Here is a 25,193-nt window from a genome sequence, read left to right as displayed (position 1 = left end):
GACCTTTCTAGACTTTTTTTTTTTTTTTTTGCCTTTTACAAAAAAACAGTTCATTTCAATTTGTGACTAGATCCACTCAACTTAAGGAAAAAAAACCGGTGGTGTATTATGTTACCATCACTCTATAGGCATAACTGAAAACCAAAATTTGGACAACTGATAAGAAATTGGTAACAAAACTAAAACTCAATTTCTAATTAATGTCATTCATAATGAATTTCAAAGGTATTACAAAATTAAATCCAAAAACAAAATCATGAAATTGCCAGAAGGAATAATTTTGTTATCTTGAGAAGGGAAAAGCTTTGCTATATAAAGTTTGTAAATTATTTTTAAAAATAAAAAGTAAAAAGAATGAAAGCTACGACTGCATAAACATTTAAAATGAGTGTAGATCAGGGGATACCATATGAAAAAGAAGAAAGAAAACATTTAAGAAAAGATGGTCGTGTAGATATGTTTTTTCCTATGACTCTGAAATGAACAAAGAAACTAAACAGAGAAGAAAACTAAGTCAAAGCTGAAAAAGAGGCTGAAGAAAGTGCCACATCAAGATTCACTAAAAAGCAACTATTCAAAGAAAGGATATTCACATTGCATGCTTATATTCAATTAGTAGGAAAAACAGTGCTCAACATGGTGAAAATAGTCCTTTATTGAGTAGATGTCCTAGCGCTCCTTTCATATCTCGATTTCTCAGACTGTAGATAAAGGGATTTAGCATGGGAGTGAGCAGAGTGTACAATACAGCCACAATGACATCCTTGTCATTGGAGTTATCGGATGAGGGAAAGAAGTACAGTCCAATAATTGCTCCATAGTACAGAGACACCACAGAAAGGTGAGAACCGCATGTGGACAGAGCTTTACAGATTCCCTTGGTCAAGGGGACCTTCAGGATAGTGGCTCCAATGTGGCCATAAGAGACCAGGATGCATATTAATGGCAGGGTAATGACCACCACTCCTACAGTGAAGATAACCAGCTCATTGACTGTGGTATCTGAGCTGGAGAGCTTAAGTAAGGCAGAGAGGTCACAGAAGAAGTGGGGGAGAGCATTGTCTCCACGGAAGGAGAGATGAGTCAGGAGGAGGGTGTGCAAAAGGGCACTAGCACAGGAGAGGAGCCAGGACACAATTACTAGCAGGAAACACAAGTTCTGACTCATGATGGTGGTGTAGTGGAGGGGGTGACAGATGGCCACGTACCTGTCATATGCCATTGATGTGAGAAGGAAGCTGTCAAGATCCCCCCAAAATAAGAAGAAATACAGCTGGGAAATGCATCCAGCATATGAGATGGATTGACTCTGTGTTTGCATGTTCATGAGCATCTTTGGAGCTGTGACTGATGAGAAAGAGATGTCAGTGAAGGCCAAGTGGCTGAGGAAGAAATACATGGGGGTGTGGAGGCGAGAGTCCAGCCTGACAAGCAGCATGATGAGCAGGTTCCCCAGCACTGTGGTCAGGTACATGGCCAGGAAAAGAGTGTAGTATATGCCTTGCTTCTCTGTCCACATGGGGAGCCCCAGGAGGAGGAACTCAGACACACTGCTCTGATTATCCTTCTTCATGCTCTCCTTCTCTTTTGCTGGAGATAGGTGGAGCGGGGGGGCGGGGTGGAGATGGGTATGTGAAAGAATGAGAAATCATTGTGACTATCACATTATGGAAACATGGTTTTGAATTAGTCAGTACATGAATTTTAACCTCAATAACTCACACTGTTTGCCCCATTAATGGGCTAGTGATGGTCTGACATCGGATATTATGTGTCCACCTAGAAACCAACAGTCTCTTTTGGAGAATCCTTCAAACATCAGAATGATGGTCAAACCATGTTAGATTCTAACTTGAGGATTCCAGGAGTTCATGATAGAAATCTGAGATTAGGAAATTAGGGTGCAAGGCTAAATCAGTAAGCTTTGAGAAATCCTAGTGGAGGGTCTCCATTTGGTCTTTTGGCATTTCTTAACCTTCCCCATGCCTCTCACATGTGATTTGGCTAATACTTTATTTCCATGGATTGGATCAAGATAAGGCAACTCAGTGGTCTGCCCTGGATCTCCCAGAAATCAAGATCTGGAGGCTTGGTGGAAACATATGTGCAACTAGTCAAGGCAAGGGATTTAAGGACAAGAATTTTTGTCAATAACATAGATCTAATGACACACTTGTAATATAGCCATCAGTCTGTTCTTTAAGAAAATTCCTTCCTACCCCTCAACATTTTCTGTCTACCATCACTCTTGCTAAAGAAATTTTCATGGAATGTGGAGGAAAAGAGTCCATTTCTCTTCCAAATTCTCACCTTATTCCTTGAGTTCTAACCAGATAATTCTTATTCCAGTTCTCAGAATGCCAGAAAATACTTCAGCTTTTCCATTCATATCCTGGATCTGCCAAAGAATAACCTTTTTGTAAGTGTTTCTCCAGCATAGTTTACCAAATAATCCCTCCTTTTTCACAGTTCCTAACCTAGGTTTTATGCCAGTGATTCATAGCCAATTTTTTCAGTCATATTCTAACACTTCTTTATATATATATGTATATATATATATATATATATATATATATATATATATATATATATAAAATGAAATAGATTTTTAATATGAAATATATTTTGGTAATACTATCATTTACCTCTTTATTCATTAGGTCAGTTAGTCTTAGACCTGCCCATGTGAATGTTCACAAAGTGATAGGGAAAGAGAACATGATGGTCTGTCTACTAAAATAATATATTTCACACACTATATAAAGACTTATTCAGTCTAAAGGTCTTTTTCTCTGAGAGTGTGTCTCACTATAGGACCCATATTCATCTTGGGGCTTAACTAAAGTTTACATTATGTACCAATACACCCAATGTGACTGAAATTATTTCTATAATTTCTACATTCTTCAGGCTACTCCATTAAAAATCCTGTTAATTTAATATTGTTACCTGAGATGAATCACACCTTCAGTGTTGCTAGTCATTACCATGTTAATAATAACCAATTTATCACAATGAAAAGTGCTCTGTAGCTGTCTGATGGACATTTAGGTTGGTTCTAATATTTTTCTGTTTCCAGCAATGTTTCATTAATAATATTACTCATATGCAATTTTGCACATTAGCATACATATCTGTAGCAGAAATTCACAGAATGGAATTGAAGGACATATATATTCACAATTTTGATACATACTATCAGAGTACAAGAAACTTAGGTGGTGGTGAGGAAGCCTGTTTTTATGGGTTCTTTAAAAGGATCCCTGAATTATAAGAGCCTGTCATGTAAAGATTACAAAAATGGACACTGTAGTTAAGTGTTTGAAGAGGACAGGACTATGATATTTGAAGAACAGAAAATTCAGGAGCATGGTCAGCATGGAAAAGTTATGGGATTGGAGAATTATCTAGCAGCTAGATTATAAAAATCATTTTCTGAATAATGGAAAGTTTTTTTTGTATCCTCAGAGCAAAAGAACACCTATGGAAAGGTTTAAGTAAAGGAGAGAAAGAAAAATTTTAAATAGTATATTGGCTACTGCATACAAAAAAGATTATAGCAAGGCAAGAGTGTCAGCAGGAATCTGACAGGAGGCTATTTGTATAGTTCAGGTACAAAATAACACCTGCCTACTCCTAAACCATGGAAGAAGAGATGAAGATAATTACAGATGTGGGATAAAATTTGGAGGAAAAACCAATAATACTTACTGGGGAAATGAAATATGAGCAAGAGGAGATATGTAATTCACTATTCTCTCAAAAATTAGATATAGGATCATCAGAGATAAATTATTCTACATGGGTCTGTGTTATACTTTGGTGTGAGATGGGTAAAGCCATGCTGGGGATCAGTAGCACATGCTGGATGCACACACATACACACACACACACACATAATTGTGCTACTGAATATAAATTCTATTCCTTCTCTGACATTGTCTCTTAGATGATACGTACATATACCCTTAGTCAGAAGGTGTAGGAAGGTTCTTCCTTTTCTCTCTAGATGACACAGAATACAATGAAGCAGGTGGAGTCTCTGAGGGTCTCAAAGATGAACTGTAATGGAGAAAGAAATTATCAGTTCAAAACCAAATTAAATATATATAGTGTTATACACTTGTTCATGATCCCTGAGCAATAGGCATGGATTACAGCTTTACAAATCATGGAGAAGACCCAGAGGGTGTGTGGGGGGAGGGAATCCCCACTCCCAGCTCCAAGTTAGAGGCAAACAGGATATAATTGCTTCATTGCCTTTGGTTCCCTTGAGAGAAGAACTGTTGCTAGAAGGCAATAGGAGAGTTCACCTTGGAGGAATGATGGTAATATGCACAAAGCAGCTACTGGGAATTTGGTGATTCACAAAGCATTTTACCTTCTCAGTTTACACTGGGGTTCAGAGTCCATAACAAACCAAACTGATGCTTGAGTGTATTAACCTATGTCTCTTGTTTCTGAATTCCATGTTATTCCAAGAACACCAGAAACACTCTAGTACTTTCACTCTCTGAACAAAGATCAAAGGATTTCATATACCATCACCACAACTGGACCCTGTAGAGTTGAATGCAATTTCTATAAATCTTGGTCTCCTGCCCAGAAGCTTTGGAATCAGCATTCTTTTGGTGCAAGTTTCTTTAAATACCATAGAATAACCATTCAAGAAATGCTTTCCACTAACTCTCTTAAAAAACCGATTGCAAATTGATTTCACATATCTCCAGCTCCACTTGTTTGGAGCCAGATAGAAAATGAACATCATGTATTTGTTATTCAAGGTGAAGATGTGTGAATATTCATAAGTGTTATTATTTCTTCTGTTTTGCATTAAAAACCAGTCTGCACTTGGAATAGCTCTTTGAATGAAGAAGCTTTGAAAGACATTTAGATTTCAGAAATGGTTTCTAGGTCCTGTGGTTCATGGTTGATAACATTGCCCTAATTATAATGCTGCAGTTGACCTACCTATTTTCCTAAAAGTCAAGATTTGACAAGACTTCCTCCTCAGACCAAAAGAACATCATTGGCACCTCCCTTTTTCCCTACATGCATAGAGTTACAAATAAAATCCATGACTCTGCAAGATTTTTTATTTGATTACAGGATGAGGGAAAGTGACCCTTTGAATTAATAAACGACATTACCACTGCCCCAGGTGCCATACCATTTCCTAGAGACATTCATTTTTGTCCTCTGCTATACCAGTCCCTACCATCTTTCCAAACCCAATTCAAAACCTGTCTCCTGCAATAGCTTCTAATTTAATAACAAAAATACATATGCGTATACTGTAAAACTGAAAAATAGGCAAAATGAGATTAATAGCCTTTGAGGACAAGAAACTCAAAGGAGCTAATAATATAAAGAGATAGTCAGCTCAGTAATAATCATAACAAATTAAATAAAAGACATTAAAACTTCAATACAGTTCCATTTTATATTAATATATTGGAAAAATTAAGTTAGTGCTCTTTGTTGACAGTGGTGTGTATTTTTTTTGGAAGTCTTATTTACTTCTAGTGGGGAAACAATATGGCATTATGTTTTATTGCTGAAATGTACATTGCCTTGGACCATGCAATTACACTCCCAATTTTTTTTAATTTTTAAAAAATTTTATTTAAATTCAAGTTAGTTAACATATAGTGTAATAATGGTTTTAGGAGTAGAATTTAGTGAATCATCATTTACATATAAGACCAAGGGCTCATCCCAACAAGTGCCCTCCTTAATGCCCATCATCCACTTAGCCCATCACCCCACCCAACACCCCTCCAGCAACTCTCAACTTGCTCTCTATATTTAAGACTCTCTTGTGGTTTGCCTCTCTCTCAGTTTTTATCTAATTTTTCCTTCATAGAGGAACTATGATCATCTGTTGTGTTTCTTTTTATATATATTAAATATAATTTATTGTCAAATTGGTTTCATACAACACCCAGTGCTCATCCCAACAGGTCCCCTCCTCAATGCCCATCACCCACTTTCCCCTCTCCCCCACCCCCCATCAACCCTCAGTTTGTTCTCAGTATTTAAGAGTCTCTTATGGTTTGTCTCCCTCCCTCTCTGTAACTTTCTTTCCCCTAACTTTCCCCTCCCCCATGGTCTTCTGTTAAGTTTCTTAGAATCCACATAAGAGTGAAAACATACAGTATCTGTCTTTGTCTGCCTGACTTATTTCACTTAGCATAACACTCTCCAGTTCCATCCACGTTGCTACAAATGGCCATATTTCATTCTTTCTCATTGCCAAGTAGTATTCCATTGTATGTATAAACCACAACTTCTTTATCCATTCATCAGTTGATGGACATTAGACTCTTTCCATAATTTGGCTATTGTTGAAAGAGCTGCTATAAACATTGGGGTACAAGTGCCTTTATGCATCAGCACTCCTGTATCCCTTGGGTAAATTCCTAGCAGTGCTATTGCTGGGTTATAGGGTAGATCTATTTTTAATTTTGGGGGGAAACTCCACACTGTTTTCCAGAGTGGCTGCACCAGTTTGCATTCCCACCAGCTAATCTTTGATGAAGCAGGAAAGAGTATCCAATGGAGAAAAGACAGTCTCTTTAACAAATGGTGCTGGGAGAATTGGACAGCAACATGCAGAAGAATGAAACTAGACCACTTTCTTACACCATTCACAAAAATAAACTCAAAATAGATGAAGGACCTGAATGTGAGACAGGAAACTATCAAAACCCTAAAGGAGAAAACAGGAAACAATCATCTGTTGTGTTTCTTAAAATTCCACATATGAGTGAAATCATATATTTGTCTTTCTCTGACTGACTTATTTCATTTAGCATAATACACTCCAACTCCATCCACATTGTTGCAAATGGCAAGATTTCATTCTTTTTCATCACCAAGTAGTATTCCATTATATATATGTATGTATGTATATATATACCACATCTTCTTTATCCATTAATCAGTCAGTGGACATTTGGGCTCTTTCCATATTTTGGCTATTGTTGGTAATGCTGCTATAAACATTGGGGTGCATGTGCCCCTTTAAACCATCATTTTTTTAACCTTTGGATAAATACCTAGTAGTGTAATTGCTGGGTCATAGGGTAGCTCTACTTTTAATTTATTGAGGAACCTCCATACTGTTTTCAACAGTAGATGTACCAATTTGCATTCCCACCTTTTTTTCCATCCTCGCCAACATCTGTTGTTTCTTGAGTTGTTAACTTTAGCCATTCTAACAGGTGCGAGGTGGTATCTGATTGTGGTTTTGATTTGTATTTCCCTGATGATGAATGATGTTGAAAGTCTTTTCATACGTCTGTGAGCCATCTGGATGTCTTCTTTCAAAAAGTGTCTGTTCATGCCTTTTGCCCATTTCTTCACTGGATTACTTGTTTTTTGGGTGTTGCAACTCACAGGTTTATATTCTTTTTTTTTTAATATATGAAATTTATTGTCAAACTGGTTTCCATAAAATACCCAGAGCTCATCCCAAAAGGTGCCCTCTTCAATACCGATCACCCACCCTCCCTTCCCTCCCACCCCCCCATCAGCCCTGAGTTTGTTCTCATTTTTTAAGAGTCTCTTATGCTTTGGCTCTCTCCCACTCTAACCTCTTCTTTTTTTTTTCCTTCCCCTCCCCCATGGGTTCCTGTTAAGTTTCTCAGGATCCACATAAGAGTGAAAACATGGTATCTGTCTTTCTCTGTATGGCTTATTTCACTTAGCATAACACTCTCTAGTTCCATCCACATTGCTACAAAGGGCCATATTTCATTCTTTCTCATTGCCATGTAGTACTCCATTGTGTATATAAACCACAATTTCTTTATCCATTCATCAGTTGATGGACATTTAGGCTCTTTCCATAATTTGGCTATTGTTGAGAGTGCTGCTATAAACATTGGGGTACAGGTGGCCCTATGCATCAGTACTCCTGTATCCCTTGGGTAAATTCCTAGCAGTGCTATTGCTGGGTCATAGGGTAGGTCTATTTTTAATTTTCTGAGGAACCTCCACACTGTTTTCCAGAGTGGCTGCACCAGTTTGTATTCCCACCAACAGTGCAAGAGGGTTCCTGTTTCTCCACATCCTCTCCACATCTATAGTCTCCTGATTTGTTCATTTTGGCCACTCTGACTGGCGTGAGGTGATATCTGAGTGTGGTTTTGATTTGTATTTCCCTGATGAGGGGCGACATTGAGCATCTTTTCATGTGCCTGTTGGCCATCCAGATGTCTTCGTTAGAGAAGTGTCTATTCATGTTTTCTGCCCATTTCTTCACTGGATTATTTGTTTTTCAGATGTGGAGTTTGGTGAGCGCTTCATAGATTTTGGATACTAGCCCTTTGTCCGATATGTCATTTGCAAATATCTTTTCCCATTTGGTTGGTTGCCTTTTAGTTTTGTTGATTTTTTCCTTCGCAGTGCAGATTTTTATCTTCGTGAGGTCCCAATAGTTCATTTTTGCTTTTAATTCCCTTGCCTTTGGGGATGTGTCGAGTAAGAAATTGCTACAGCTGAGGTCAGAGAGGTCTTTTCCTGCTTTCTCCTCTAGAGTTTTGATGGTTTCCTGTCTCACATTCAGGTCCTTTATCCATTTTGAGTTTATTTTTGTGAATGGTGTGAGAAAGTGGTCTAGTTTCAACCTTCTGCATGTTGCTGTCCAGTTCTCCCAGCACCATTTGTTAAAGAGACTGTCTTTTTTCTGTTGGATATTCTTTCCTGTTTTGTGAAAGATGAGTTGGCCATACGTTTGTGGGTCTAGTTCTGGGGTTTCTATTCTATTCCATTGGTCTATGTGTCTGTTTTGTGCCAAAACCATGCTGTCTTGATGATTACAGCTTTGTAGTAGAGGCTAAAGTCTGGGATTGTGATGCCTCCCGCTTTGGTCTTCCTCTTCAAAATTACTTTGGCTATTTGGGGACTTTTGTGGTTCCATATGAATTTTAGGATTGCTTGTCCTAGCTTCGAGAAGAATGCTGGTGCAATTTTGATTGGGATTGCATTGAATGTGTAGATAGCTTTGGGTAGTATTGACATTTTGACAATATTTATTCTTCCAACCCATGAGCACGGGATGTTTTTCCATTTCTTTATATCTTCTTCAATTACCTTCATAAGCTTTCTGTAGTTTTCAGCATACAAATCTTTTACATCTTTGGTTAGATTTATTCCTAGGTATTTTATGCTTCTTGGTGCAATTGTGAATGGGATCAGTTTCTTTATTTGTCTTTCTGTTGCTTCATTATTAGTGTATAAGAATGCAACTGATTTCTGTACATTGATTTTGTATCCTGCGACTTTGCTGAATTCATGTATCAGTTCTAGCAGACTTCTGGTGGAGTCTATCGGATTTTCCATGTATAATATCATGTCATCTGCAAAAAGTGAAAGCTTAACTTCATCTTTGCCAATTTTGATGCCTTTGATTTCCTTTTGTTGTCTGATTGCTGATGCTAGAACTTCCAACCCTATGTTAAACAACAGCGGTGAGAGTGGGCATCCCTGTCGTGTTCCTGATCTCAGGGAAAAAGCTCTCAGTTTTTCCCCGTTGAGGATGATGTTAGCTGTGGGCTTTTCATAAATGGCTTTGATGATGTTTAAGTATGTTCCTTCTATCCTGACTTTCTCGAGGGTTTTTATTAAGAAAGGATGCTGAATTTTGTCAAATGCTTTTTCTGCATCGATTGACAGGATCATATGGTTCTTATCTTTTCTTTTATTAATGTGATGTATCACGTTGATTGATTTGTGAATGTTGAACCAGCCCTGCATCCCAGGAATGAATCCCACTTGATCATGGTGAATAATTCTTTTTATATGCTGTTGAATTTGATTTGCTAGTATCTTATTGAGAATTTTTGCATCCATATTCATCAGGGATATTGGCCTCACAGGTTTATATTCTAAAGAAGCTTTGTGCATGTACAACTTGAGACATAGATAAGGTCCATGGCAACATTGTTTATAATAGCAGAAAAAAAAGAAAATTTCCACAACAAATAAATTATCCTGTTTTTACATAAAGAACATTGTAGAGCAATTATATGCCATATCAGTAAATTATAGAAATGAAATATTGAGAGAGCAAAGAGCAAAACTCCAGGAATATGACAAAAATCAGAAACAAAAATGTTATATGTGTATGTATCATTATGGTCTGAATGTCCCTCCAAAATTTATATGTTGAAGCTCTAACCCAGTGTGGCTATATGTGGAGATGGGGCCTCTAGGAATATAATTACTGTTAAATGAGGTCATAAGGATGGAGCCCTGATTCATTAGTGTCCTGATAAGAAGAGACACAAGAGAGCTCACTCTCTCTCTCTCTCCATGCACACACACCAAGAAAAGTCCACATGAGAACACAGTGAGAAGGCCATCTGAGAGACAGAAAGAGAGCTCTCACCAAAAACTGAATCTGCCAGAACCTTAATCTTAGACTTTTAGCCTCCAGAATTGTGACAAAATAAATTTATTTTGCCTAAACTGACCAGTCTGTGGCACTTTGTTATGGCAGTACAAGCAGACTAAGATATAGATATAGATATAGATATAGATATAGATATAGATAGATACACACACATATATACATGTATATATATACACACACATATATACATGTATATATATACACACACATATACACATGTATATATATACATGTGTATATATATGTATATGTATATGTATGTGTGTGTATGTATGTATATGTATATGTATATATACATATATATGTATGTGTGTATGCATATGTGTGTATATATGTATATATACATATGCATATCTAATATACATGTATTTATGTAATCACATAGAATGTATATATTTATATAAGACAGAGATGTATACATGTAGAAATAAGACTACAGAAATTTGATTGAATCATAAACATAAAATTCAGGCTATTCATTTCCTCTTGAGAGGAGATGGGGGGTTGGGATTTGGGGGAGACCATGGGTAGATTCAAATGATGTTTGTTTAAAAAAACAACTATTTGCCAGGTACCTGGGTGGCTCAGTCAGCTAAGCATCTGACTTCAGCTTAGGTCATGATTTCACAGTCAGTGAGTTCAAATCCTGTGTTGGACTCTGTGCTGACAGCTCAGAAACTGGACCCTGCTTCAGATCCTGTGTCTCCCTCATTCTCTGCCCCTCCCCAGCTCGTGCTCTGTCTCTACCTCTTAAAAATGAATAAATACTAAAAAAATTTTTTTAACTATTCGCTAATGGAGGTATAACATACAGAGAGAAAAATTAGCATACATTAAGTGCACAGTTTGATAAAGTATCAAAAAGAAACACATCCACGAAATTATTAGCCAGATAAAGAAATAATCTTCCAACATGCTCCTCTCAGTCATTTCCTCCAAAAATACATCTTATTTGTATCACTATATATTACTCTTGGCTATTTTTCACCTCATAAAACTGAGAGGAAATTTAAAAGTCTATATTCTTTTCATATTTTTATTATAATATATGCTTTGCATGTGATGATATGCTAGATATTACTGAACTGGCCAATCCATTTTAACAAATCCATGTCAATATCCATAGCTCTGACATCACTCCAGAGAGTTCCCTCGAGTCCCTTCCTAGTTGATATCCAGAAGCAACTACTAATCTATTTGCTTTAGGAATAGGTTAAGACAGTTCTGGAGTTGGTTTCAGCTCTGGCACTGGAGCTAGAGCTGGCGTTGGAGCTGGCTCTAGGTCTGGCCAATGCTATATATAATGCTGGAGCCAGCTCTAGCTCTGAGGCTGGCTCTAGCTTAAAACTGGTGCTAATTCCAATGGAGCTGATGGCAGAGCTGGTGGTACTGGAGCTGCTCCAGGTCTGGAGCTGGTCACAGACACAGCCCTAGAGCTGGCACTAGAAGTGGAAGAGGAGGATTCACTGACATGAGTAGCTTTCCATTCGCCTTTCCAAACACAGAAAAGATCACACAGCACAGATCCTACCCCAGGAAGTCTCCTTAGACTGCAGTCTACCAGATGAGTGGCCAGAGGGTATTTTTTGTTCTCGGCCCAACCCCAGCCACTGGAGGCTTCTCCTACTGTGACTCAACTCCATTCCACTCTTCCAATGCACATATGCACCAAGCCCCCAATTCTCCTCTCCCTCAGGCTCTGCCCCAATAGGCCCTGGATGCTCCAGCTGGTCCAGGAAAAGGTGGGCATGGTGCTCCATGTGTAATCTGGGAAGGTTGACCTGTGCATAGGTCACCAACTGCATTAGGCCAACAAAGTGCAGAGGCTGGCAGAAATTCTCCTAGTACTGGTGCAGCCAGGTGCCCAGGATGGAGGAGATAGAGCTGGGGGTAGGTGGATGTGCAACAGAGTCAAAGGCATGGAGTTGCCTCCCATACCATTTTCCCACAACACCCCTGCAGAGACTGGGCTCCTATGCTGTCCCCTGACAATCCAAAGGCATGCTCCCCACCCCATCCACTCTGGTTGTCCTGGTAGTGACAGGTCTGGTCACTGGGAAGGGGCTGACAAAGAGCCTCCATCAGAGGAAGCCCTGCTAAACCATCTGACCATGCTGCCCTTCTTTAGTAAGGCCCACATACTTCTGTGTTGATCTCCCCTGGCCCCCTCCCCACTGGAACATAAACCATATGAGAACAGGAGGTGTAGTGTCTGGTCTGTTCACTGCACTGCACTGGCACACAGTAGGTGCTCCATGAATATCTGACAGGTGAGGGAACAGAGGCTGTCCTGCTCAGGTTTCACAAAGCCTTCATAGTTCCTCAGCCTGTACCTTATGAAACAAGTGGGTATGTCATCAGCTCCGAAGCCCCAGCCCAATGCTCTGACCCTCCTGCAGCTTCCTGGAGCCACTCTCAGTGTTTTGTAGAATCCTCTCTTTTCTTAGCATAACTACAGGTTTATCAATTTTATTGATTTTGTCAAAGAGCTGGCTTTTGGTTTCATTGATTTTCCCTGTTGATTTCCTGTTTTCAACTTCACTGATTTATACTCCAATTTTTAACGATTTCTTTTGTTCTCTTATTTTTTTTACATTCTTTCTTCCTCTAGATGCCTAAGGTGGAAGCTTAGATTATCAATTTTAGATCTTTCTCATTGTCTAATACATGCATTAAATATTCTATATTTTGCTCTAAGCACTTCTTTTGCAGCAACCCACAACTTTTCCTAAGTTGTGTTTTCATTTTCGTTTAGTTTAAAATACTTTTAAATGTGTCTTGAGACTTCTTTTTTGACCCATGTGGTATGTATATTGTGTTGTTTAATCTCCATATATTCTGAGATTTTCCAGTGATGTGTTTGCTATTGATATCTAGTTTAATGCCATTGTGGTATGAGAGCATACCCTGTGTGATTTCCACTCTTTTAAATTTGTTAAGGTGTGTGTTTTATGGTCTAGAGTGTGGCCTATCCTGGTGAATATTTCATGTGAACTTGAGAAAAATGTGTATTCTGTTGTTGGATGAAGTGTTCTAGAAATATCGATTAATCCAATTGACTGATGGTGCTGCACTGTTTCACTATACCCTAACTGATTTTCTGCCTGCTGGATCTGTCATTTACTGGTAGAGGGGTTTAGAAATCTCTATCTGTAACAGTGGATTTGTCTATTTCTTTCTGCTGTTCTATAAATTTCTGACAATAATGATTATTATGTCTTCTTGGTGAATTGACCCCTTTATCCTTATGTAGTGTCCTTTTTATTGCTGGTAATATTCCTGTTTTGAAGTCAACTGTGCCTGACAATAACATAGCTTCTCCAGCTTTCTTTTAATTAGTTTTTGCAGGGTATATCTGTTCCATCCCTTTGCTACTATATTTTGGTAAAATTTTCCATTTGAACCATTTTTAAGTTTGCAGTTCAGTGGTTTTAAAGACTCACATTGTTGTGCAACCATCACCACTATCCATCTGCAGATCTTTTTCATCATCCCATACTGAAATTTTATACCCATTAAACAATAAGTATTTATTCTCCACTCCCCCAGGTCCTAGTAACTACCATCATATTCTCCATCCCTATGCACTTGACTTTTCTAGGTACCTTGTGTGAGTGACATCATACAATATTTGTCCTTTTGTGCCTGGCTTGTTTCACTTAGCACAATTATCTTCAAAGTTCATCGATGTTTTAGCATGTATCAGAATTTTGTTCCTTTTTAAGGCTGAATAATAAACCACATTTTGTTCTGTTGATGGACACTTGGGTTGTTTCCACCTTTCAGCTATTGTGACTAATGCTGCTGTGAACATGGGTACACAAATGTCTGTTTGAGTCCCTTCTGTATGTTCTTTTGTGTATATACCTAGAAATGGAACTGCCGGGATAATATGGTAATTCTATTTTGGTGGGAACCACAATAATATTTGCCACAATGACTGCACCATTTTACATCCCTACCAGCAGTGTACAGGGCTCCAATTTCTTCACTTGCTTGCCATTTGTTTCCTGATTTTTATTTACAATAATCATTTTAATGGTTGTGAATGGTATCTCATTGTGATTTTGATGTGCATTTCCCTAATGATTAGTGACATTGAGCATCTTCTATGTGCTCATGGCCCATTTATGTATCTTCGTTGGGGAAACGTCATCCAAGACCTTTATCCATGTTTGAGTTATGTTGTTTTTGCCATTGTTGGGTTTTAGAAGTCTTTTTATATTCTGGTTGCCAATCCCTTGTCAGATGCATGATTTGTAAATATTTTCTCCAATTCTCTGTCCACTCCTATACTTTTAACTTCTTGGTGTCTTTATAATTAAAGTGGGTTTCTTATAGGCACATATAGTTGAGTCTTATCTTTTTATCACCTCTGATGGTTTCCATCTTTTAATTGATATATTTAATCCATTCACATTTAAAGTGATTGTTGATGTCGTTAGATTATTATCTACCATTTTTACCTGTGTTCTATTTGTTGCACTTGTTCTTCCTTTCTCTCTTCCCCATTTTTCTGTCTGCTCTACTCTTGAGCATTTTATGTAATTCCCTATCCTTTTTTCTCTTAGCATTCTTAAAACTTCTTTAAAATATTTTAAATTACTACCTTTGTTAAATGTGTATTTACAATAAAAGTGCACTTTTTTTAAATCTAAATTCCAGTTACTTAACATACAGTGTAGTGTTAGTTTCAGGTGTAGAATTTAGTGATTCAACACTTCCATACATCACCTGGTGCTCAACACAAGTGCACTCCTAATCCCCATCATCTGTTTAACCCATCCCCCCCTCAATCCACTTCCCCTCTGGTAATCATCAGTTTCTTCTCTATAGTTGAGAGTGTATTTCTTAGTTTGCCTCTCTCTTTTTTACCCTCTGATCATTTGTTTTTGTTTTTAAATTCCACATATGAGTGAAATCATGTGGTATTTGTCTTTCTCCAATTAACTTATTTTGCTTAGCTTAATACTCTCTAGCTCCATCCATGTCATCACAACTGGCAAAATTTCATTCTTTTTGATGGCTAATATTCCATTTTGTGTGTGTGTGTGTGTGTGTGTGTGTGTGTGTGTGTGTGTGTCACATCTTCTTTATCCATTCATCAATTGATGGTTATTTGGGTTCTTTCCATAATTTGGCAATTGTTGATAATGCTGCTATAAACATCGGGTCCATGTATCCTTTTGAATCAGTATTTTTGTATCCTTTGAGTAAATACCTAGTAGTACAATTGCTGGATCATAGGGTAGTTCTATTTTTAACTTTTTGAGGAACCTCCATACTGTTTTCCGCAGTATCTGTACCAGTTTGCATTCCCACCAATAGTGTAAGAGTGTTCCCCTCTCACTGCATCCTCGCCACACCTGTTGTTTCCTGCGTTGTTAATTTTAGCCATTCTGACAGGTGTGAGGTGGTATCTCAACGTGGTTTTGATTTGTATTTTCTTGATGGTGAGAGATGTTAAGCATCTTTTCATGTGTCTGTTGGCCATCTGGATGTCTTCTTTGGAAAAATGTCTGCTCATGTCTTCTGCCCACTTCTTAACTAGATTATTTATTTTTGGGGTGTTGAGTTTGGTAAGTTCTTTATAGATTTTGGATTCTAACCCTTTATCTGATATGTTATTTGCAAATATCTTCTCAGATTCCATACATTGCCTTCTAGTTTTGTTGACTGTTTCCTTCCTAAAGCCTGTGCAGAAGGTTTTTATTTTGATGAAGTCCCAATAATTTATTTTTGCTTTTGTTTCCCTTGCCTCAGTAGACATATCTAGTAAGAAACTGCTACAGCCAATGTAAAAGAGATTACTTACCTGTACTCTCCTCTAGGATTTTCATGGTTTCCTGTCTTACATTTAGGTCTCTCATCCGTTTTTAATTTATTTTTTTGTATGGTATAAGAAAGTGGTCCAGTTTCATTCTTCTGCATGTCATTGTCCAGTTCTCCCAACACTATTTGTTGAAGAGCCTGTCTTTTTTCCATTAGATATTCTTCCCTGCTTGGTTAAAGAATAATTGACCATATAGCTGTGGGTTCGTTTCTGGGTTTTCTATTCTGTTCCATTGATCTATGTGCTATTCTGGCGCCAGTACCATACTATCTTGATCACTACAGCTTTGTAATATAATTTGAAGTCCAGAATTGTGATATCTCCAGCTTTGCTTTTCTTTTTCAAGAATGTTTGGCTCTTCAGGGTTTTTTGTGGTTCCATAAAAATTTTAGGGTTGTTTGTTCTAGCTCTGTGGAAAATACTGGTGGTATTTTGATGGGGATTACATTAAATGTGTAGATCGCTTTGGGTAATACAGACACCATGATCCTGGACAGCTGTGCCACATCAGCAAGAGCCAGGGCTGTTGGGATCCAGGTGTGTGCTTAGCCCTGGAGCTGTACTGAAAAGACCTCCTTGGCAGAGGTGAGCCCTGCTTTGTGTCTGGGTGACCCCTGTAGCCATTGAGAAGAATGGTAACTCAGTGTTATCAGCAATCTGGCTATGGGTTATATTCAGGGAATTATTTTGAAATAACTTCACAAGGTGCAAACTGGAGACTGATCAGGGGCCTCGTGGCTCCCTCCTGAACCAGGCATTAACCCTTTAGTTCCTAATCATGGAGAAGCCTCGGGAGGTCACTTGGGTAAGCTCAATGCCTGTTTACCACATGGATTGGATGTTCTTCAGTATGTATTTGGTAAGGCTGTGTATATGCATGCCTATGGATTATCAGTCTTGGTGGCATCCCTCCTCCCCCACATCCCTCACTTAAACCTCCCCATGGGAAAGGCTCACACACTGATGATATAATCAATGCACAGACTTGAACAGGGAACACAGCCATCCCAGGTGGCTGTAAGCTCTAAGGGCTCTGGCCCAGCTACCTCTTTGGGACAAGTTGACACTAACATGACTGAGTTCCTGAACTAGTGATTGTCCAAGATAGTGGACCTCAGAACCACACGGCCCTGGACATTACCTTAACTAGTGACGGAGAGTGTAAGGGGTATTGTAAGTACCCTTATCTGGAAAACCAGATCTCACCTAGGATTTATGAGGCCCCAGCCAAGGGGGATTGGCCACGATGTGCATGGAAAAGGGGCTGGGACCTTCTAGGGTATTTCTGGACTAAATCAATTGTACAAGGACTTTCAGAAATCCTAGTTCATGATCCAATGGAAAAAAGACAGTCTCTTTAACAAATGGTGCTGGGAGAACTGGACAGCAACATGCAGAAGGTTGAAACTAGACCACTTTTTCACACCATTCACAAAAATAAACTCAAAATGGATAAAGGACCTGAATGTGAGACAGGAAACCATCAAAACCCTAGAGGAGAAAGCAGGAAAAGACCTCTCTGACCTCACCGGTAGCAATCTCTTACTCGACACATCCCCAAAGGCAAGGGAATTAAAAGCAAAAATGAACTACTGGGACCTTATGAAGATAAAAAGCTTCTGCACAGCAAAGGAAACAACCAACAAAACTAAAAGGCAACCAACCGAATGGGAAAAGATATTTGCAAATGACATATCGGACAAAGGGCTAGTATCCAAAATCTATAAAGAGCTCACCAAACTCCACACCCGAAAAACAAATAACCCAGTGAAGAAATGGGCAGAAAACATGAATAGACACTTCTCTAAAGAAGACATTCGATGGCCAACAGGCACATGAAAAGATGCTCAACGTCTCTCCTCATCAGGGAAATACAAATCAAAACCACACTCAGATATCACCTCACGCCAGTCAGAGTGGCCAAAATGAACAAATCAGGAGACTATAGATGTGGAGAGGATGTGGAGAAATGGGAACCCTCTTGCACTGTTGGTGGGAATGCAAATTGGTGCAGCCACTCTGGAAAGCAGTGTGGAGGTTCCTCAGAAAATTAAAAATAGACCTACCCTATGACCCAGCAATAGCACTGCTAGGAATTTATCCAAGGGATACAGGAGTACTGATGCATAGGGGCACTTGTACCCCAATGTTTATAGCAGCACTCTCAACAATAGCCAAATTATGGAAAGAGCCTAAATGTCCATCAACTGATGAATGGATAAAGAAATTGTGGTTTATATACACAATGGAATACTACGTGGCAATGAGAAAAAATGAAATATGGCCTTTTGTAGCAACATGGATGGAACTGGAGAGTGTGATGCTAAGTGAAATAAGCCATACAGAGAAAGACAGATACCATATGGTTTCACTCTTATGTGGATCCTGAGAAACATAACAGAAACCCATGGGGGAGGGGAAGGAAAAAAAAAAAAAAAAGAGGTTAGAGTGGGAGAGAGCCAAAGCATAAGAGACTGTTAAAAACTGAGAACAAACTGAGGGTTGATGGGGGGTGGGAGGGAGGGCAGGGTGGGTGATGGGTATTGAGGAGGGCACCTTTTGGGATGAGCACTGGGTGTTGTATGGAAACCAATTTGACAGTAAATTTCATATATTAAAAATAAATAAATAAATAAATAAATAAATAAATAAATAAATTGTGGTTTATATACACAATGGAGTACTACATGGCAATGAGAAAGAACAAAATATGGCCCTTTGTAACAACGTGGATGGAACTGGAGAGTGTTATGCTAAGTGAAATAAGCCATACGGAGAAAGACAGATACCATATGTTTTTACTCTTATGTGGATCCTGAGAAACTTAACAGAAACCCATAGGGGAGGGGAAGGAAAAAAGAAAAGAGGTTAGAGTGGGAGAGAGCCAAAGCATAAGAGACTCTTAAAAACTGAGAACAAACTGAGGGTTCATGGGGGGTTGGAGGGAGGGGAGGGTGGGTGATGGGTATTGAGGAGGGCACATTTTGGGATGAGCACTGGGTGTTGTATGGAAACCAACTTGACAATAAATTTCATATATTGAAAAAAAATAAAATAAAATCGAATAAAAAGAAAAAAAAATCCTAGTTCATGAGCAGCAGGAATGAAGCTCAGCTGTAGCCTTAAATTCTGCATCACAAATATTTTCCCTGGATACAAAACCAGCAGGAAAAGGAATCATAAGGCCAGAGGCAAGAGTCCCAAGAGGATTCAAATCTAAGGTAAAGGGTCAACCATGGACCTGATAGATGGTGATGGAGGAGGTGAAATCCTGCCTGCCCTTAGTCCACTGGTGAATAATCTTCCTCTGGCCTTTTCCTTTTTGTATTGTACATTTTCATGTTTTTACAATTTTTCCACATTTAGCACAGATGGAATTCTATAGATTGACCTTGAAATCTACAGTTCCTAGTTGGTGGTCAAAAGAAACCTAAACAAGACAAGTAGAAAATATTCCTCTTCTTCCAAAACTAGAAAAGCAGCCACCACCCTGGGTGAGGGAATCGTCCTCGCAAATGTCTAATTTAAAGACACACACATTTCAGAGGTTATAACCATGCCCTGTGAAAGTACCTCCACCTGTCAATCCCAGGAGTTCTGAGGGATATAGTCTGAGCTCCTTGTCCAGGTTAATGGCACTGAAATGCTTATATCTATTAAATAACCCAACAACTCTGCAAGACTTATTTGAAAGAGAAATGAGAGCATCCGTACCTTATTTAAATTAACACAGGAAAGGACAAAACTGCAATTCCCAGGCTACAGAGAAACAGGATTTTAACATAATATTCAAATGTAAGATTTGCTATTTATAACAAATAAATATTGGCACTCCCCACATGGTAAATAACTTTTTTGCCTTTTATACAAATGACCTCCCCAAATCCTTCCTCTCCCTAACCTCATTCTTGTGTGGTCTTATAAAGTTCAGGATCCATTGGCGAATGGTACGTGCAGCTGCATGAGATTTGACATTAACGTTTCCCAGCTGGGCTCCTCCTCCACAGTATAGCTAGAGGGACTAGCTGAGCATACACTGGGTGTTTTAGCAAAGTCCCTGCTGCTGAATTAGGACTGCACCTGAGCTGGTCACAGGACTTGGAGCTGCAACTGGTACTGAGCACTGTGTTTGGAGCCTGGCTGCTGAAAGAAAGGGCTGGCTTAATTTGGGGGGGGGGGGGTTCCTGAAGGACATCCATCTCCTGCCCCTGCCTCTCACTGCACTCTGTTAGAGGCACTGTACTAAGTACTTGGTCAGTCACCAGCATACATTGCCTCCAGCTTTCTGATAGATCATATAGCATCATCACTCCATTTCACAGAAGAGGAAACTGAGGCCCAGGGAGGTGAGGCAACTGGCCCCATTGCAGGGCTCACTAGCAGTGTGCCTGGGATCCCAGCTCCAGGCTGTCAGACTACCCAAGCCTGAACCTATTTTTTTTTAATTTTTTTAGTGTATATTGATTTTTGAGAGAGAGAAACAGAGTGTGAGTGGGGAAGGGGCAGAGAGAGTGGGAGACAGAATCTGAAGCAGACTCCAGTCTGTGAGTTGGCAGCAGAGAACCCAATGCTGGGCTCGAACTCATGAACCCTGAGATAATGACCTGAGCCAAAGTTGTCAGAGGCTTAACTGACTGAACTACCCAGGTGTTCCCCCCACCCCACCAAGCCTGCAATTATACACAAATCTTTGAGTACCAGGAGACCACCCTGCCAGCCCTGGTCTGGGCACTCCACAGCATCAGGATGGTGTGTTTTTTCTTGGCCTTTAAGGTGTTGCTAGCCAACCCAAATGGGGCTCTAATTGACATGACAGTTTGTAGCTACCAGACAGAGGGTCAGCTATGAGGCTACCAGGAACCACACTCAGGTCTCCCTCCTAGTACCTACCTAGAAGCTGGAGTCTGGGCACCTCGCTATTACCAGGCAACAGGATTTGACACTAACCAAAGGGAGGGCCATGGACACAGATCTCTGGGGCTGGTTCCCAGAGAGAGCCTGCCTCTGCCATCCCCAATTCTTGTCCTGGCTTCACCTCTCTATCTTGCTGAGCACATCCATGGCCCAGAACCAGGCCCCAGTATTCTCGCCAGGCACAATGCTTTAATTGTTGCATGCCAACTGGAGGAGTTCAGTCTGGGCATTCATTTCCAATTCCTGGAGCCAGAGGAAGGACAAGATGTCGACAAGGCCTGGGTGGGGAGCTCCTGGAAAAATTCTTGAATATATCTTTTGGTGCATGTATTATGCATCCCTGAATTGTATAGAGAGCAGTATATAGAAAGTTGCATACACCTATTATTGCATTTATTTAGGATCTTGAGCAAAATTTTGTTTTTTTAAACCATTTTTTTAAGATATAATTGACATACAAAAAGCTGTATATAATTAGTGTGTACAACTTGATGAATTTGAAGACAAGTATTCACCCATGAAACCATCACCACAACCAAGGTCATAAACGTAACTATTTCCTCCAAAAGTTTCCTCCTACCCCCCCCCTTTTTTTTCTTTTGTGGGTAAGAGCATATCTTAGTCTGTTTGTACTGTTGTAACAGAATACCATGAATGGGATGGCTTAAACAACAACCATTTATTTCTCACAGTTCTGGAGGCTAAAGGTCAAGACCAAAGCACCAGCAGTTTCTGTGTCTGGTGAGAATCCACCACCTGATTCATATACTGTCATTTTCTTGCTATGTTTGCACATGGCAGACGGGATGAGAGAGCTCTCTTGAGTCTCTTTCATAATCCTGTTCATAAAGACTACACTACCATGACCTCATCACTCCCAAAGGCCCCACATTCTAATGCCATCACATTGAGGGTTAAGATTTCAACATAGAAATAGGGGGCACAAACATTCAGTCGATGGCAGAGCACTTAAAGTAAGACCTAACTTATTAGCAAAATTTTAAGTATACAATACAGTATTGTTAACTATAGACACTCTTCCAACACAATTTTGAGTTGAAGTAGTGCAATTGATATCCTCACCTTGTTCCTGATCTTAGTGGGAAAGCATTTAGTCTTTCACTGGTAAGTATGATGTTGGCTTTAGGCTTTTCATAGATACCCTTATAGTCTAGGGAGTTTTTCTCTATTGCTAGGTTTTTAAGATTGTTTTAAAATCAAGAATGGATGTTGAATTTTGTCAAAATTTTTTTCTTCATATATGGAGATGATCATTAGAGTTGCTTTAGTAGCCTATTAAAATGATAAATCATGGAAATCTACCCCTGAAGCCAAGAGCACACTGTATACACTGTATGTTAGCTAATGTGACAATAAATTATATTTAAAAATAAAATGAAATAAAATAAAATAAAATGATAAATCACAACAATTGAGTTTTAAAAGTTAAACCAAATGCATTGCTACAATGAAACCTAGCTGGCCAAGGTGCTTTAGCCTTTTTATATATTGTTGGATTTGACTGATTAAAATTTTGGTAATGATTTTTGCACCAACGCAAAAAGATGTCTGATTTTCTTATATTTTTACAGATTTGGTGTCAGAGTAATGCTGGCCTCAGAGAATAGTTTGGGAAATTCCTTTCTTTACAGTATTCTAGGAGAGCTTGTGGAGAACTGGTATTATTTCTTCTTTAAATGTTTAGTATAATTCACACAAGAGGCCATCTGTGCTTGTAATTCTTGTTATGCAGTGACTACAAATTCAATTTCTTTCTTTTAAATTAATTTATTTAAATTCAAGTTAGTTAACATACAATGTAGTGTTGGTTTCAAGAGTAGAACCCAGTGATTCATCACTGACATATAACACCGGGTGCTCATCCTAACCACAAAATCAATTTCTTTAATACATAATTTCTTATGTATTTCTTCTTCTGTGAGATTTGGGATTTTTTGTGATTCAAGGAATTTGTGTGTCTCATCACAGTTGTCAAATTTGTTGACAAAGTTATTCATAACAGTCTCTTATTTTTCTTTGAATATCTATAGAATCTGTAGTGATGTCATTTCTCATTCTTCATATCAGTAATTCATATCTTTTTCTTTCATCTTTCCCAGTTAGTCTGGCTAAAGGCTTATTGATTTTATTGTTCTTCTAAAAGAACCAAGTTTTGGTTTAATTAAATCTTTCTGTTATACTTCCTTTTTCTATTTTATTAATTTTGTCATTAGTTTATTGTTTCTTCTGGTTACTTTGTGTTTAATTTGATCTTTCTTTCTTGAAGTATAGTGACACACAATGTTATGTTATTTTTAGATGTACAACACAGTGCATTGACAGTTCCATACCTTATGCAGTGCTCATCATGACATGTATAGTTACTGTCTGTCACCATACAATGTTATTACAATATTATCGACCATATTCCTTATGCTATACTTTTCATCCCCATAAGTTTTCAATTTTATAACTGGAAATTTGTACCTCTTAATCTCCTTCACCTCTTCATGCATTCCCCAAGGCCGTTCTTTTTCTTTTATGTAAGCATTTACTGCTATATTATTTTGAAGTTTGGTTACTGAATTATAGTTGACATATAGTGTTAGATTTAGGTGTTCAACACTAGTGACTCAACAGTTCAGTGCATTGCTCAGTGCTCACCACGATAAATGTCATTAACATCCGTCACTATAAATATCACAGTATCATTAACTATATTCTGTATGCTGTAATTTTCATCCCTGTTATTTATTTATTTTATAAATAGAAGTTGTTACCTCTTAAACTATTCCCCCTAGTTTTCTCATCCTTCCAAAATTTTTGCCTCCAGCTACCACCAATTTCTTGTCTGTATTTATGAGTCTGTTTCCATTTTCTTTCTTTTTTTCCCCCCTTTACTGCTTTAGCTGCTTGTCACATGTTCAGTATGTTTTGTTTTTATGTTAACTCCATTCTAAAGCTTTATAGTTTCACTTTTTATTTCTTCTTCAATTCATGGGCTATTTTTAAATGTGCTACTGAGTTTCCAAATATTTGGAGAATTTTCAGATATCTTCTTGTTATTGATTTCTAATTTAATTACATTGTGGTCAGAGAATGCTCTTTGTATGATTTAAATCTATTTATTTATTTTTTTTTATTTTTTTTTATTTTTTTTTATTTTTTAATATATGAAATTTACTGTCAAATTGGTTTCCATACAACACCCAGTGCTCATCCCAAAAGGTGCCCTCCTCAATACCCATCACCCACCCTGCCCTCCCTCCCACCCCCCATCAACCCTCAGTTTGTTCTCAGTTTTTAACAGTCTCTCATGCTTTGGCTCTCTCCCACTCTAACCTCTTTTTTTTTTTTTTTTTTTTTTTTCCTTCCCCTCCCCCATGGGTTTCTGTTATGTTTCTCAGGATCCACATAAGAGTGAAACCATATGGTATCTGTCTTTCTCTGTATGGCTTATTTCACTTAGCATCACACTCTCCAGTTCCATCCATGTTGCTACAAAAGGCCATATTTCATTTTTTCTCATTGCCACGTAGTATTCCATTGTGTATATAAACCACAATTTCTTTATCCATTCATCAGTTGATGGACATTTAGGCTCTTTCCATAATTTGGCTATTGTTGAGAGTGCCGCTATAAACATTGGGGTACAGGTGCCCCTATGCATCAGTACTCCTGTATCCCTTGGATAAATTCCTAGCAGTGCTATTGCTGGGTCATAGGGTAGGTCTATTTTTAATTTTCTGAGGAACCTCCACACTGTTTTCCAGAGCGGCTGCACCAATTTGCATTCCCACCAACAGTGCAAGAGGGTTCCCGTTTCTCCACATCCTCTCCAGCATCTATAGTCTCCTGATTTGTTCATTTTGGCCACTCTGACTGGCGTGAGGTGGTATCTGAGTGTGGTTTTGATTTGTATTTCCCTGATAAGGAGCGACGTTGAACATCTTTTCATGTGCCTGTTGGCCATCCGGATGTCTTCTTTAGAGAAGTGTCTATTCATGTTTTCTGCCCATTTCTTCA

General features: G+C 38.6%; 1 protein-coding gene across 1 annotated transcript; it reads right to left on the bottom strand.

Moving 5' to 3' along the window:
- Positions 1 to 631: 631 nt before the first annotated feature.
- LOC109269816 (olfactory receptor 50-like) lies at positions 632 to 1,588 on the bottom strand. The gene has a single exon (XM_019453910.2). It carries the CDS (start codon positions 1,571 to 1,573, stop codon positions 632 to 634), a length of 942 nt encoding a protein of 313 aa, XP_019309455.2. The 5' UTR covers positions 1,574 to 1,588.
- Between the last annotated feature and the right edge of the window lie 23,605 nt (positions 1,589 to 25,193).

This window comes from Panthera pardus, unplaced genomic scaffold (assembly GCF_024362965.1).
Source record: "Panthera pardus isolate Hobbes unplaced genomic scaffold, ASM2436296v1 HiC_scaffold_20, whole genome shotgun sequence".
Taxonomy (NCBI): Eukaryota; Metazoa; Chordata; class Mammalia; order Carnivora; family Felidae; genus Panthera; species Panthera pardus.
This window is presented reverse-complemented; position numbering and strand designations above follow the sequence as displayed.

Coding starts and splice junctions, on each gene's coding strand:
- LOC109269816 (XM_019453910.2), bottom strand. CDS start 1,573: ATGAAGAAGGATAATCAGAGCAGTGTGTCTGAGTTCCTCCTCCTGGGG.